Here is a 14,751-nt window from a genome sequence, read left to right on the forward strand (position 1 = left end):
GTAATAGAATTGTTTTCAGCGGGGGTGAGTTAATTACAGACCAAATTCTGGAGCAGGTTCAGCTTAAATCATGGCAGTGGTTAACAGCTCGGCGGGTTGAATTTTCCTACTCTTGGTTTGAGTGGAAATCGAACCCACGATGGTGCCTTCTGTCATTGTGAGGTCTGCACTGTCATGGTAATGAGATTGCTGTTTGTGAGGGGAGTATATGCGTTTCTGATGTCACAGCAACATGAGCATTTATATATTAAGGATGCGTGGGATTACATTTACACTTGTTGTTCAACTCTTCTTGATAATGTGGCAGTGGTATATGGCTCAATGAATTCTGTGCGTGGGAGGATATTTTACATTTGCTGCTAAGTTCATATTGATGATGAGGCCAATGATTTATGGCTGAATGGATTCCAAGGATAGTATTAGGTGCACTGATGCTATGGGATCTGAGGATGTGGCTCTGCTCTGGATCATCATTAGTGTATATGGATTTTATTGTAATTAACATCTTGGGGTCTCGTTTTGGCTTTTACAAATGTGTACTCTTTTTCCTTCACCAGGTTTTTCCCAAGGGGGTTTTCCTAGTAAGGTTTTAATGAGACACATTTCTAAGAGCTTTCCCCAAGGTTGTGTTTTTAGTGTATCTTTGTATCTCTTTTTTTTTGTATTGGGTTGAAGTACCCCTTGTACTTCATTTCAATATAATTTTTGGCTTATCAAAAAAAAAAAAAAAACTAACATTACTAACAACTAACATTTCCTTATAAAAAAATATATGCTTAAAATAAAATATAAAAATTACACATTCGTGTATATCTTCATTCAATAACTTTTTTTTAAAGCTCATTCAATAACTTAAGTTAATGAAATAGTTGATTCATGAGACTCTAGATAAAGATATGTAAAGTTTCATCCTTATTATATCCTATTATTCTAATAAATATTAAATTTCAATGGGAAAATTACACTTCCAGCCAATAAATGGAGTTATTATATAAAAACAAGTATTGGGATGGTTTGATCATCAATGTCATTAGAGAGAATGGGACCGAACTAAATGAATTAGAGAGAAGGTTACCTAACTAAATGGTCCGCATGCATCACCATCACTTGTGACAGTGCAATGCATGCATGGCCTATGTCTGTGAGCGTTATCAAATGTAAGGGCGACACGGCTATCTGTATATGTTTCAATTGATTTCATGGATGTATAATCGTGTGAATGTCATAAGTTAGCTGACCCAAAGTACGTATCTCACTCTCACCACTCATTAAATTGCTCGAGGCTCAAAAATTAGGTTAAGTAAGTAAATCTCTAAATAAATTATTCTTTATACATATTGTCCAATGAATCAATGATTGAACTGTGAATTAAATGCTTAAAGAATTTAGTTTCCTATAATTATGCTAGACCTTGTTGTTAGTTGATATATATATATATATAAATAAGAACCCATAACCAAGGCCGACACAACACCAAATGAGGCCTAAAACAAATTTTAAAGTTAGGTCTTTTTATTTATAGTCAATTTCCAACTGATTCTGGTGCAGATCCCCCTAAGCCGGTATTGCCCCAAGGTTTACACAGCCAATGATCCTTGTGCACTCGAGGTAGAGTAGCTTGGAACATTCACAGATCAATTGGCCAGAAATATCAGGTAGGAAATTAAAATATGAGAGGTTGTAGTAAAACAATACAAAATGTATGAGAAGTTGTTTTGTGTTCGGTGCCTAGAAGGCTAGAACCTTTGCTGTCAGCACCTTATATAATATAGCAGAGAACGGAAATTAGAAATCAAATACGTATTTTTTATAACTTATAATATAGTCATAAGTCATCAAATACACCATCTATGCATAATGTTAATATCATTGATGACCATAGAAATTGAAAATTAGCACAATTAAGGGGTTAAAAAATTGTGTTTGTCGAGTAGGTGAAAAAGGAAAGAAGCATAATTCCGATTAATATATACTATTAATGCTTGATTTTTTTCACTTTTTTACTTAGTAATTTTTAAAAAAAAATTAGGAACCCTTTTAACTCAATTATAAAAAAAAAATTGAAGGCCTAAAGTCCTTACTTGAATGGCTTTGGCCTTGCCGGCCATGCCCATAACTGCAAATCCTTTTCATAACAAGAAACAATCACTCAAATCTCTTTCTTTAATTTCTTGTAAAATATCATTTTGTGTGAGAGAGATTAAATTCCAGTAATGTAATGGTTAGTTGAACTGGTAGAATGTATTTGCATTACATGGATACCGTGGTTATCATACTTTTTTTTTGATCTTGATGTGGGGCAAGCCCCAAGTGGTTATCATACTTTAGAACTTAGGAGAAGTAATTGCATCAGTCCTCCTAGTATACAGTGTATATATATGAGTGATTTTAGTTCCTTAGATCCTCTAATTTTTTAAATCAAACAAATTTAGTCCCTATTAAAACGATTCATATATAAAAACCAAGGAGTACAAAAACATAGTATTAGATTAACTACATCATTCCACCGTTAAAAAAGACTACATCATTCCTCGGCCAATACTAGGTCAAAAGGGGTCATTTTGTAATTTATTTATTTTTCCAAAATCTCTTTGAACTCATGCTTTAATCCTCTATTAAATTGGGATTTAAAACCTTGACTTTTAAAGATTTTTAAAAAAGTCCTTCTAGACTTTAATGAAAGATTCTTTATTTAAAAAATGTCCTTTTAAAATTCAAACGTTCAAAATTGGGTCCCTTCATTTATGTGGTCAAGGAGACCACATTCCTTGATTCTCTCTTTTCCTTCATGACCACCATTAACCTCCTTAAACATGAAAAGTCTCGCCTCCTCATCACCCTTCCTAATGAGGTTTTAATGAAACTTTGTTTAATTAGTCTAACTTCCATTGGGGTTCTTTTTTAGTGTAAATTTGAGTTATATTTTTATTTATAGCTTACTTTGCTACTTATTTTTCTTTATTTTTGCATTTGGGTTGAATTACCCCTTGTACTTCATTTCAAAAAATTTATTGGCTTATTAAAAAAAATTCATCCCTTGGCCGCCCACCACCATCACCATGGTCATAATTTTTATTTTTTTAATTTATTTAAATAACCCATAAATTTTAAAAATAATTAAATGCATTTTATTTAAATAAAAACTCATTTAATTTAAATAAAATCCTCTCAAAGGAAAAGATGGAATATTCCCCCATGGAATATCCTTAGGACCACGCCCAACACCTTCCCATAAGAAGTGGCCCACGAAATCGTCATCATCGTCGAGAATTGTCAACCCATCGTCATTGTCGGGGCATTTTTGACCTAAAAAGTCGTTGTAACATTACCATAGCAATATTACGATCAAAACGCTCGTAATGTCACGTACATCGACATCCATACATTATTAAGACTTAATATTGCCTCTATCAAATAATTTCCCTTGTAAAGACTTTATTTTACATATAACACAAACAATTTACAGAATAATATTTAATATTATTATTTAATTAATATGCCCTAAACTACAAGTAGATTTTGATAAATAAAAAATAAAATTAGCGAACATTTTTTCTCTTAAAGCTCTTACTTTGAGCTTTATATAAGACAGGAAAAAGTTGGTCAAACATTCCCCACAGTAAAATTTTCGAAGAGCCATTTATATTTTATTAAGTAAAACTAACCTAATTTAGAAAACAAAATAAGAGACAAAGTAAGAAAATCCTAATATTTCAACCAATAAATAAAACATCCTGTATTTAATTTTCAAAAGTAAACCTCACGGGTTGGTTTGTTCGTTAGTCTTTTTGAGTAAAGTAAATGTAAACTTTTGTAAGTAGTTTTTAAATTCGACCAATTTTGTATAAGCACCAAACAATAAATATGTTCACAATATATTATTATATAAACTTATATTATCATACTGATACATGAGATGAATGACACCATCCCTATTTTTTTTAACCCAATCATTTTTTTTCACCGGTAATAATTTTGCATTGAAATGGGCATTTGGGGGAATCCAGTTTGAAACGTTCACTTGAACCTCCTCCCCGGGTGAATAGTCACTTTGGTCCCTAATGTTACACCAGTCGGGCAAATTAGTCCCTATTCTTCCAAAATGGCTCCCGTCATCCCTGAAGTTTGAAAACGTCGGTCACGTTGGTCCCTACCTCAGCTCCCGTTAATGAACGTTAACAGAGATGATGAGTTGGCACGTTAAGTGCTCTGATGGCCATTCCACGTGGATCTGAGGTGTTTCCCTCCAAAATAAACATAATGGCAAATTAGTCCCTGGTAGGTGTCACATTGTGGTTGGACCTTAAGTTGACAAAATAGTCCTTGCCACCTTCTTCATACCCAGTTAACGTAAGCCTCCTAAACCCAAACCTTTCATCTTCAACCCTCTGACAAGCAAGAAGAGACGAAGGCAGAGGAGAGTTGAGGAGAGTTGAAGAGCGTTGAAGGTTGAAGAGAGGCGAAGGCAGAGGACAGAGGAGCGTTGAAGGTGCTCGGTCACCGGCGTAGAAGAAAGATACAAGAGACGCTGCTCTTTTTGGGGTTTCAGTCTCACCGAGGCAAAGGTACAATCTTTCCCTATTTTTGTTCATGAAAAACCCTGAAATTGATCTCCAACATGCTTATAAGCTTAAGATAACCGTGATTTTGCTCTATAAATTACATGTTCATTGTTTAAATGTTTCAAGGTTTGTCATTGTGGGTTAATACAATCGGGGGATTGTAATCACTGATGAGGGTTTAGGTTTCTAAATTTACATGTTTATCGTTTAACTGATTCAAGATTAAGATTGTTTGTGTATGTTGCAAATGGTGACATTGTAATCGCTGATGAGGGTTTCTATTTTTGTGGCATTGTCATTGATTGAACCTCTTTGTTTGTGTTGCAGGTAGATGGACAGAAACCTCACTCTGATTTTGCATCATGGGGGGAAGCTTACAGTAAGCGATGATAGAGCATCATTTCGTTATTATGGTGGAGAGATGTGTGTTTGGGACCAGATTGTGGGTGATACGCTGAACATATTTGGCATAGTCAATTTTGCAAAAGAACATGGTTATGAGAAGTTTGAGGAGATTTGGTGGAAGAAACCACTCAGTGGAGGAACATTTGAAATGAGGCAAGTATTGCGAGATGCAGATATAGTGGATATGTGCTTAGCTTCCAGCCTAAGCAATAATGAGATTGATATTTACTATGACCATCCAGTTGAAGAACCACTTACCATACCACCAATTCAAGAAAGTGAAATCCCAGAAGCTGAAATTCCAGAAGCAGAAATCCCAGAAGCTGAAGAAACAGAAGTTGAAGAACCAGAAGTTGAAGAACCAGAAGTTGAATTTCCAGAAGTTGAAGAACCAGAATTTGAATTTCCAGAAGTTGAAGAACCAGAAGTTGAATTTCCAGAAGTTCAAGAACCAGAAGTGGAACACAATACTGATGGTACTGATAGTGATAATGAACAAACTGATGATGAGGTGAGGAAAGGCAAGAGAGTGAGAATGGAGAAGAATAGGAAGGGCAAGAGAAAGATGACTGAGGTTAACTTGGATGGAGACAGTGGAAATGAGTCAGATGGATCTGATTATGAGTATGAACCTAGCCAAGTTGAGTTGCAGGAGTGGTCTGTAAGTGAAGGGAGTGCAAATTATCATAGTGAGGACTTAAATAGCCCTGTAAGCTCTGATGGTGAAGAAAATTCTAGGAAGAGAGGACCTTTCCCCCAGTTTAATGAAGCTTCTACTTTTGGGAATGTTCACTTAGAACTGGGCATGGAGTTTTCTAACCTGGAGACTTTTAAAAATGCTGTGAAGGACTACACTATTGAGAAGGGTAGGCCTATCAGGTAGGAGAAGAATGACAAAATCAGAGTGGTGGGCAAATGCAGAGCACCAAAGTGCCCTTGGAAAATATTCTGTGGATGGAGCAAAGCACTGAGGAGTTACCAAATTAAGACCTTCCATGAAGAACATAGTTGTGGCAGGTCATTCAGGAATTGTCAAGCTAACACAAAATGGGCATCAAAGAAGCTTGAAGCAAAACTGAGGATTCAACCAAACTTGACACATTCTGAGGCTTTTGACTACATGAAAATGCAGTTTGGAGTACAATTGGATGATTCAAAGATCTTTAGATCAATGAAAAAAGCAAGGAAAATGGTGGAAGGGAATGAAGCAGAGCAATATGCATTGCTGTGGGACTATTGTGCTGAACTTATTAAGTGCAACCCAGGTTCCACAGTTACAATGAACACAACCCCAATCACAGATTCAGCACCACAGTTTCACAGGATTTATGTATGCTTTGATGGTTGCATAAAGGGATTCAAAGCTGGTTGTAGACCTTTGATTGGTCTTGATGGATGCTTTCTAAAAGGATACTATGGAGGTTAGCTTTTGAGTGTTGTGGGCCAAGATGCTAACAACCACCTATATGTCATTGCTTATGCTGTTGTTGATGTGGAGAATAAAGACAATTGGCTTTGGTTTCTTGAGCTGCTCCAGAAGGACTTGGGAGACCACAATGAGCATAACTGGACTTTCATATCAGACATGCAGAAGGTAATGTGTTTACTTGTTTGCATTGTTTAGTTTTATTTAGTTGTGTAATGGTATTTGATAATGCAATGCATTGTTTAGAGTTGATGGACTGAATTGCCTGTTGTAAGAAACATTGAGGACTGACTTGACCTTAAATGTTTTCGTGTAGGGTCTTATTCCTGCATTACAAGCTGTTATGCCAGGGGTGTCACACAGGTACTGTGTGATGCATTTGTGGAGGAATTTTGCCAAACAATGGAAGGATAAGGAGTTGAAAGGAGCTGTTTGGGAATGTGCAAGGACAACAACTGTGGTGGAGTTCAACACAAAGATGAATAGGCTGAGAGCAAAGAATGCTCAGGCATGGGCATATTTGAATAAATGGCCAAAGACAGCTTGGACAAAATCTCATTTCAGTGAAGCTGCTAAGACTGACAACATTTGCAACAATGCTTGTGAATCTTTCAATGCAAAGATCCTGAAATATAGGGGGAAGCCAATAATTACTATGCTAGAGGAGATCAGATGCTATGTGATGAGAACCATAGCAAATAACAAGATGGAAGTTGATGGGCTATTAGGGCTTTCTACCACCAGTGCAGAAAAGTAGGTTGGAGAAAGAGAAAGAGGCAGCCCAAAAATGGACTGCTACATGGTCAGGACAAGAGTCCAGGTTTGAGGTTACCTGTTGGGGCCAAAGAGTGGCTGTTGATTTAGCAGCTGGAACTTGCACATGCAGGCGGTGGCAGCTGAATGGCATGCCTTGCTTCCATGCATGTGCTGCAATTGGATGGAAGCATGAAAGGCCTGAGAATTATGTTCATGCATGGTTGACAATGGGTGCATATAGGAGCACATATGAGTTTGCTATTCAGCCCACAAGAAGCCAACAGTATTGGGAGCCAACTCCTTATGAGAAGCCTATTCCACCAAACATGAAGAAGAAAGCAGGGAGACCTAAAAAGAACCGGAGGAGAGATGACACTGAGGAACAAGTTGCTGGAAAGGCTAGGAGAGATGCCACTGAGTCACAACTTGCTGGAAGGGTGAGGAGATCATATCCTGTGATGACTTGCTCAAGGTGTGGATTTGAGGGTCACAACACAAGAAGTTGTCACCAACAAGGATGTCGAATAAGACCCAAGAATTGGGTACCACCACCACCAGAGGATGAAACTGAAAATGCTGAACAAGTTGAGATTAATGTCTCTCAAACTGCACCAACAGAAGATATCCCACAATCCCAACCTACACAGGTAATTTTATCACCCAATCTCATATGTGCATTTTCATTTGTTAATTCACTCTCTATTGGACCTAATAGACTTAATTGCAGGGCCCTCCACCACTGCAACCAAGGGTTGCTTATAGAGCTCCAATTCCTGCTGCTGCTGCTCCAAGGCAACCTCCACCACTGCAACCAAGGGTTGCTTATAGGCCTCCAATTGCTGCTACTGCTGCTCCAAGGCAACCTCCACCACTGCAACCAAGGGTTGCTTATAGGCCTCCAATTGCTGCTGCTGCTGCTCCAAGGCAACCTCCACCACTAGCCCCTGCTGCTGCTGCTTCTTCTTCAACACAAGCTCCACCTCTGCAACCAAAGGTTGTCTACAGCCTCACACCTTCTGTTGCTGCTGCTATAATGAATCAAAGAGGGGCTCCACATGCTACTGCTGCTTATAGAGCCCCCCTTGTGAGAGGAAAAGTTTTCAGGCCTCCCCGTCAAAGGGTTGAACCCCACCAATCCCAAGGGAGAAGATCCCCACCACCAGATCCTGCTACACATGAACTTCCTGGAGGACCTATGTTATTCATGCCAACACCTTCAATCCAGCCAAGGCCTCCACAGAATCCATGAGGTTGCTGTCTACATTTTGGTGTCCCTAACTTAAGAATGATGTTGATGGGACTGTAATTTTTTGGAAGGAATATTAGGTCAAATATATTATGGACCACTTGTGCACTTTTGTGCTTTTTTATGCTATATTAGGGTATTTTAATTAATGACTTGTGTATGGATCAAATCTGTGCTCCTTTGATGCCAGATTGTGGTTTTGTTATGCACTTTTGAAATTATTATGGATACATTATGCTATTGTGCTATTGTGCTCACTTTATGGACACATTATGCACTTTATGTATGGACCACTTTATGTATGGACCACTTTTAGGCTCTTTTAATGCCTTATTGTGTTATTGTGATCACTTATCTTTATTATCTATGAAAAGCATGGTTATTTTTATTAGTCCTGTAACTAGACAAGGTTGTCACAATGGTATGAAATCTAATGAAAAGCATTGAAATTTCATTCATGAAATCTTCATAAGATTACATTCTTCAGTACACTACACCAAACATAAAACATAAAACATGAAACATACCCTCCCCCCTCCTCACTCATACTATATGTCCTACTTCACAATGACAACAATGATCAACACAATCAACAGAAGTATGACAACCAAAGCCATTCCTATGCCATAATATTTCTGAAGCTTGACATGTTCACTCAGAATTTCATTTGTCTTCAACATAACTTCCCTCACCAGCCTCAATTCTTCAATCACCTCTTCACTTGTCTTCAACATAACTTCCCTCACCAGCCTCAATTCTTCAATCACCTCTTCACTTGTCTTCAACATAACTTCCCTGACCTGCACCAACTCTTGCCTCATACCAGAATCCTCATGCACCTGTAGTTCATCTTCCTTTTTGTTGCCAAGTACATTGACCCTTCCATCTTGTGCTATTTCCTCTTCCACTTCATCAACCCACCGAAAGAAATTGCAATTGAATTCATGGTACTGCAAATGAACAAGACAACAAAATTACATTCACAACAGACAGAGCTCATGATTACGAATTCATGGTAGTGAAGTAGTTACCCTAGGTAGATAACAAGCATAAAAAGGTCTTTTTGGGTTCGCATCAGTTCTAGAAACCCTCAATGCAGCCCTTTCACCGCATTTACAGTAGAGGACTCCATTAACAATGGAGTGCGAGGTACCATTTGAATCCTTGCTCCCCTTCGTGCTCCCCTTCGTTTCTACAGTACATTTGGACTTTTGAGACATTGTTTGCAAGTTGCGAGTTGAATGAGAGAAGAAATTTGAGGATTGGAAGAACCAAAGAGGTGGGATTGAAGGTTTTCGAATTTGGGGATTTTGGGTCTGTTCTAGGGTTCTAATTCTTGTTTTTCTTTTATAAGGAAGAAAGGGACTAAATTGATGTTTCAATGTTCCCCCCAACGGTCAGATCCACGTGGAATGGCCATCAGAGCACTTAACGTGCCAACTCATCATCTCTGTTAACGTTCATTAACGGGAGCTGAGGTAGGGACCAACGTGACCGACGTTTTCAAACTTCAGGGATGACGGGAGCCATTTTGGAAGAATAGGGACTAATTTGCCCGACTGGTGTAACATTAGGGACCAAAGTGACTATTCACCCCTCCTCCCCACATTTTTTCCTCTTTTTTCCCTCCCTTTCTCCTTCTCACTCACTCACTCACTCACTCTGACTCCTTACCGTACCAAAACATCCAACACGACACGACACCACAACGTTCACTGTGGTACCGACACAACAACCCAAGCACCAACCACAGTTTCTTGTCGTTTTTCCTTTTGTCTCTGCAATTTGTTCCCTTTCCGTTTCTCAATTTCTCGCCCGTTTCAAATTCTAGGTTGTTCATCTTCTTTGTGTAGCTAGTTTCGACAATGGAAGCTGCTGACACCGGTTCCGCAGTGGTCAAAACGACGACGAATCGAGCTGACCCGGGGAAGCAGAGTTTCAGAACGGAGATTGATACTTCAGCGCCTTTTGAATCGGTGAAGGAGGCTGTTACCATGTTCGGAGGTGTTGGTTACTGGAAACCCAGTTCCAATGTGATTACATGTGTGGGTTCTAATTCTAAGGTTCACCCTCTCTCTCTCTCTCTCTCTAGTTAGGTTTTGCCATTGCTACTGTAACAGCACCCACAAGCTTAAATTCCCCTATTTCTGTGTTTTGAACCTTTTACTTCACTCTGCAACTGTAAAAGGAAGCATGGTTAGTTGGACATTGTTGCTGTGTTATGTGTTGAACACTTTGAGTTAATATTCAATGTACATGAGTGTATCATCATAGTTAAATAAGTAGTAACATTTTATTGTGTGTATGATATGATACCTCACTCTAACTTTTTAGAAAATCAACTTCACTTTTCTTTTGTTTAACATTTGTTTTTTTTTTTCTTCTTTTTTATTGTAGTAGGGGAATCAGTATATAAAGTTCTTAAATAAGGAAATAAATGAACATGAGATAACAGTTTGAAACATCAAATGGAAATAGAAACAGCCCTCAGAGCTGTCTCTCCTGCTGTACTTGTATGGACTCTTTTGGGTGTGTTCCATCTGGAATGTTTTGTTTGTTTGAATACTAGTGATTTGCTGCAGTTTATGGACCCATTTGTATTGTTTCCATTATGTAACTGTTGAAACTTTGTTTTATTTCATTTAATTTGTGGTCTAGCTATTTTTGTTGTTTTTGCTTAGGATAATAATGTTTGGTACGGAGTTTCTAGCAACGAAACACAAAAATTGAATTCCCACTGTCTGATCTTTCTTCCAATCCTGGCATTTGTGGCTAATAACTCCCGATGTTTTTTTCAAGATAGACTAGTTAACCATTTGTATGTTTCGTTTCATGATGCATAGCATCACTCTTTTGCTTATAGCTTATTTCTCCATGTTTAGCTCGTTGGTTAACATTTAAAGTTCTGTTTCTGCTGTTGTGATTTGAGTACTAGGGAGCCGTTGATCAATTTGCATCCTCTGTAACAGCTCCCTCGTGCACAATTTTAGGCCCTTGATTTTTAGAATCAATGGCTAGGATTAATCTAAATAGAAAATAGCTTACTAAATTAAAGAGTTTACGATGATGTATTGAGTGTAGAGGCAGCAGAGGATGCAATACAAGTCGTTTGGATAGGGAATAGGGAATACTATGAAAATATAGGACACATATATTTTCCATCACCGCGTTCCTTTTTTGACTTGAGTTACTTCATCATTTTCCATAGGACAGGGCTACTCTTTCATCAGAATCAATTTTGAAATTAGTCACAGAAGCTTGTCCCCATGATTGATCTCGACTTCAGAATCAATTGTAGTAGGGTTGTCAAATATGCACTAATTTAGTCTACCATTCTCTATTGCTGAGTACATTGTTCTCCTACATCTCCAAATAAGACAGACTTGAATGAACAACTAGCATAGTACCTTTTAGTGTTGTGTATGGAGATTCATTTTGAATTAAACTTACTTTTTTAATTTTTGTTGAATTCAATAGTGAACTTCTCCTCTACTCTTTTGTTAGCAGCACCGCATAGAAGAGCTTGATGGGGAAAAACTGGAGGAGCAAGCAGCGGCAATGGAGAAAGAACTGATACTGAAAGAAAGGGAAACTCTTGACGTGTTGAAAGAATTGGAAAGTACCAAAAGGCTTGTTGAAGACTTGAAATTAAAGCTACAAAAGGAAGAATCTGAATTGAGCTTGAATCTTCAAATGAATGTAAGTGACCAAAGATCAATTGCGGAGGAGAAAGAAGAAAAGGAAAACCAAGAGAGTCAGTTGGATGTTCTTCAACATTCAAAGGAAGGTTTTATCCCTAACCATTCAATGCTTTCATCTGCTCCAGGCTTAATACTAATGGAATTGAATCAGGCCAAGTTGAATCTAACCAAAACTACTAATGATCTTGCTGACGTACGAGCTGCTGTTGAATCACTCAATAAGAAGTTAGAGATGGAAAGAATCTCACTTGAGAAAACCCGTGAGAGGTTGACTCAAAATTCATCAAAAATTTCTACTCTTGAGGAAGAGCTCAACCATACCAGGTTAAGACTGGAAGTGGTCAAAGGTGCTGAAATGAAATGCGCTTCAGGTGATCCTTCAGATATTACAAGAGAGATTCAGCGATTGAGTTCTCAGGCGGAGCATTTCAGAAAAATGGGAGAATCTGCAAAATCAGAAGTCTTGAGAACGTTGTCGGAAATTGAACAGACAAAAACCATGATAAGAACTGCAGAAATCCGGTCGGTCGCGGCCAGGAAAATGAAGGAAGCTGCTAGAGCAGCAGAAGCTGCTGCCCTGGCCGAAATCAATGCTTTATCCCACCATGAGAGTTCACCCCGTGAGGAAATTACTCTTTCATTCGAAGAGTATACTGCTCTGACCCGCAAAGCTCGAGAAGCAGAGGAACAATCCAACAAGAGAGTTGCGGATGCTATGCTTGAAGTTGACAAAGCAAATTTGTCAAAAGTGGAAATTTTGAAAAGGGTAGAGGAAGCCGCGGAAGAAGTTAAAACCAGCAAGAAGGCCCTCGATGAAGTGCTCGAGAGGGTTGAGGCTGCAGATAGAGGGAAGCTAGAAGTCGAAGAGGTGATGAGAAAGTGGCGGTCGGAGGGTAACAAAAGGCGTTCTTCCGTAAATAACGCTGCCAAGTTCAAAAACACCGGTCCATCTCAGCACAGGAGAGATTCTAGATTACTCGATGTAAATGGAGTGAATCTGATGAATGATGAAGCCAAGCCAGTTCTTAAGCCAACCTTGTCAATAGGACAAATACTGAGCAAGAAGCTGCTATTGCCGCAAGAGTTTGAAGCCGGGACAATGCACGGAGAAAGAGTCTCAGTGAAAAGGAAGGTGTCGCTGGGTCAGATGCTTGGAAAGCAAAATGATGATGACAATTCGTCATTTGATAGGCAAGTTGAGAAGGAAAATGGGCAGAAGCAGTTTTCTGTTAAGAGGAAGAAATTTGGATTTGCAAGATTCTCACTTTTTTTGACAAAACAGCAGAAGAAAAGTAAGAAGCCTACGTTGAGTTTGAGGTGATAGATTGCACTGTCAAATTGCTCTTCCATATTAATTTGCAGTCCTTGGTTGTATATTAACTATCTAGTTATGCCTTTTATTTATATGAATTCTTAACCTCTTGAAAGCTAGTGTTATGATTTTCATTTGCCTAATGTTTTTAGTTTGTTTATGACATTGGTATATCAGCTGATTACAGTTGATAATTTTATTTTACATAAGGTCTTTTTCATAATAATAGCCGGTGGTTGAAAGCGAAATGAATTTAAATACAGTGAAAATTCATTGGTAGAAACTAGAAACAGTAGGCTTCGATGTGATTTTGTTTCCTTGAAATATTATGGTTTTTATCTTGGAAATATCCCTTTATGTGAAATGACTGTTGTTCAGTAATTTACTCTTGATATTAGAACTCACAAACATGGGTTTAGTGGTTGGATGTTGTTCAGTAATATAACTCTTGTTCGAAAATTACAATAGACTGAATTAAAATTGAAATATATAATTTTTATATTTAGCTGAAATCTTTATATTTACTATTTATTATGAAATCAGTTTGAAAATTGTTCTGACAAGGGCTGCATACCAAGCCTGACAGTTTTACATACTACTGGTCATGGTGATCATCATCTCCTTCATCATGTTGTTGTTGTTGCTGATGGGTGTAGAAGTAGGATGAGGGAGATGAAGATGAAGACAAATTGGTAGAAAACTGAGAACTGAAAGGTAGTTGTTGTTGATTGAAAAGATGGTCTAATAAGGTAATTCAGCATCATCACTTGAAAGAATCTGAGCATACTGAAACAGGTTTGGGAAAACTTGGTGATCATGTTCATTTGTAGTGGACAATGAAGGAGGAAGAGCATTAACATCATGAGCATGTTCATGTTGAATTTTTTAGAAATCATAAGTTAGAACCACACACCACAAAACCTTAGGCTTAAGGCAATGAGTGTGTGTGTGTCCTTTATTATATATACACTTGTGCCCTTGCTAATCGAGGGTGGGACTTCTTTGAGTCTCTATTAGAATTATGACACTACTAGCACTAGTTGTTGCAGCACATAGCCAACATCAGTGTTCCCTTGAATTCTTTCAGGGAAATTAAGCTTGGCTTTTGTGCCTCTGAGCTTGAGTGCTGCTTTGTCATATGCAGTAGCTGCATCCTCTGCTGTTTCAAAGGTTCCTAGCCAGACTCTAGCTGCTTTTTTTGGATCACGGATTTCTGCAGCCCATTTTCCCCTTGGCCTCTGTCTCACTCCCCTGCACCTTTGGTTTCTTTGTGATCTCTTTATTTATCAACACATGCATACAAACCAAGAAAAGGTGAATCACAAATTACTTAATTTCGTAAC

General features: G+C 38.2%; 1 protein-coding gene across 2 annotated transcripts; it reads left to right on the forward strand.

Annotated features, from left to right (window-relative positions):
* Positions 1-10,042: 10,042 nt before the first annotated feature.
* On the forward strand, positions 10,043-13,542 carry LOC130728049 (WEB family protein At2g38370). 2 transcript variants are annotated; one of them, XM_057579376.1, is made up of 2 exons: positions 10,043-10,458; positions 11,900-13,542. In XM_057579376.1, exons 1-2 carry the CDS (start codon positions 10,261-10,263, stop codon positions 13,415-13,417), a joined length of 1,716 nt encoding a protein of 571 aa, XP_057435359.1. In that variant the 5' UTR covers positions 10,043-10,260; the 3' UTR covers positions 13,418-13,542. The 2 variants fall into 2 exon arrangements, with proteins under 2 accessions (XP_057435359.1, XP_057435360.1); XM_057579377.1 differs by having other exon boundaries at positions 11,903-13,542.
* Positions 13,543-14,751: the final 1,209 nt, after the last annotated feature.

This window comes from Lotus japonicus, chromosome 1 (genome assembly GCF_012489685.1).
Source record: "Lotus japonicus ecotype B-129 chromosome 1, LjGifu_v1.2".
In the NCBI taxonomy this organism is placed as follows: Eukaryota; Viridiplantae; Streptophyta; class Magnoliopsida; order Fabales; family Fabaceae; genus Lotus; species Lotus japonicus.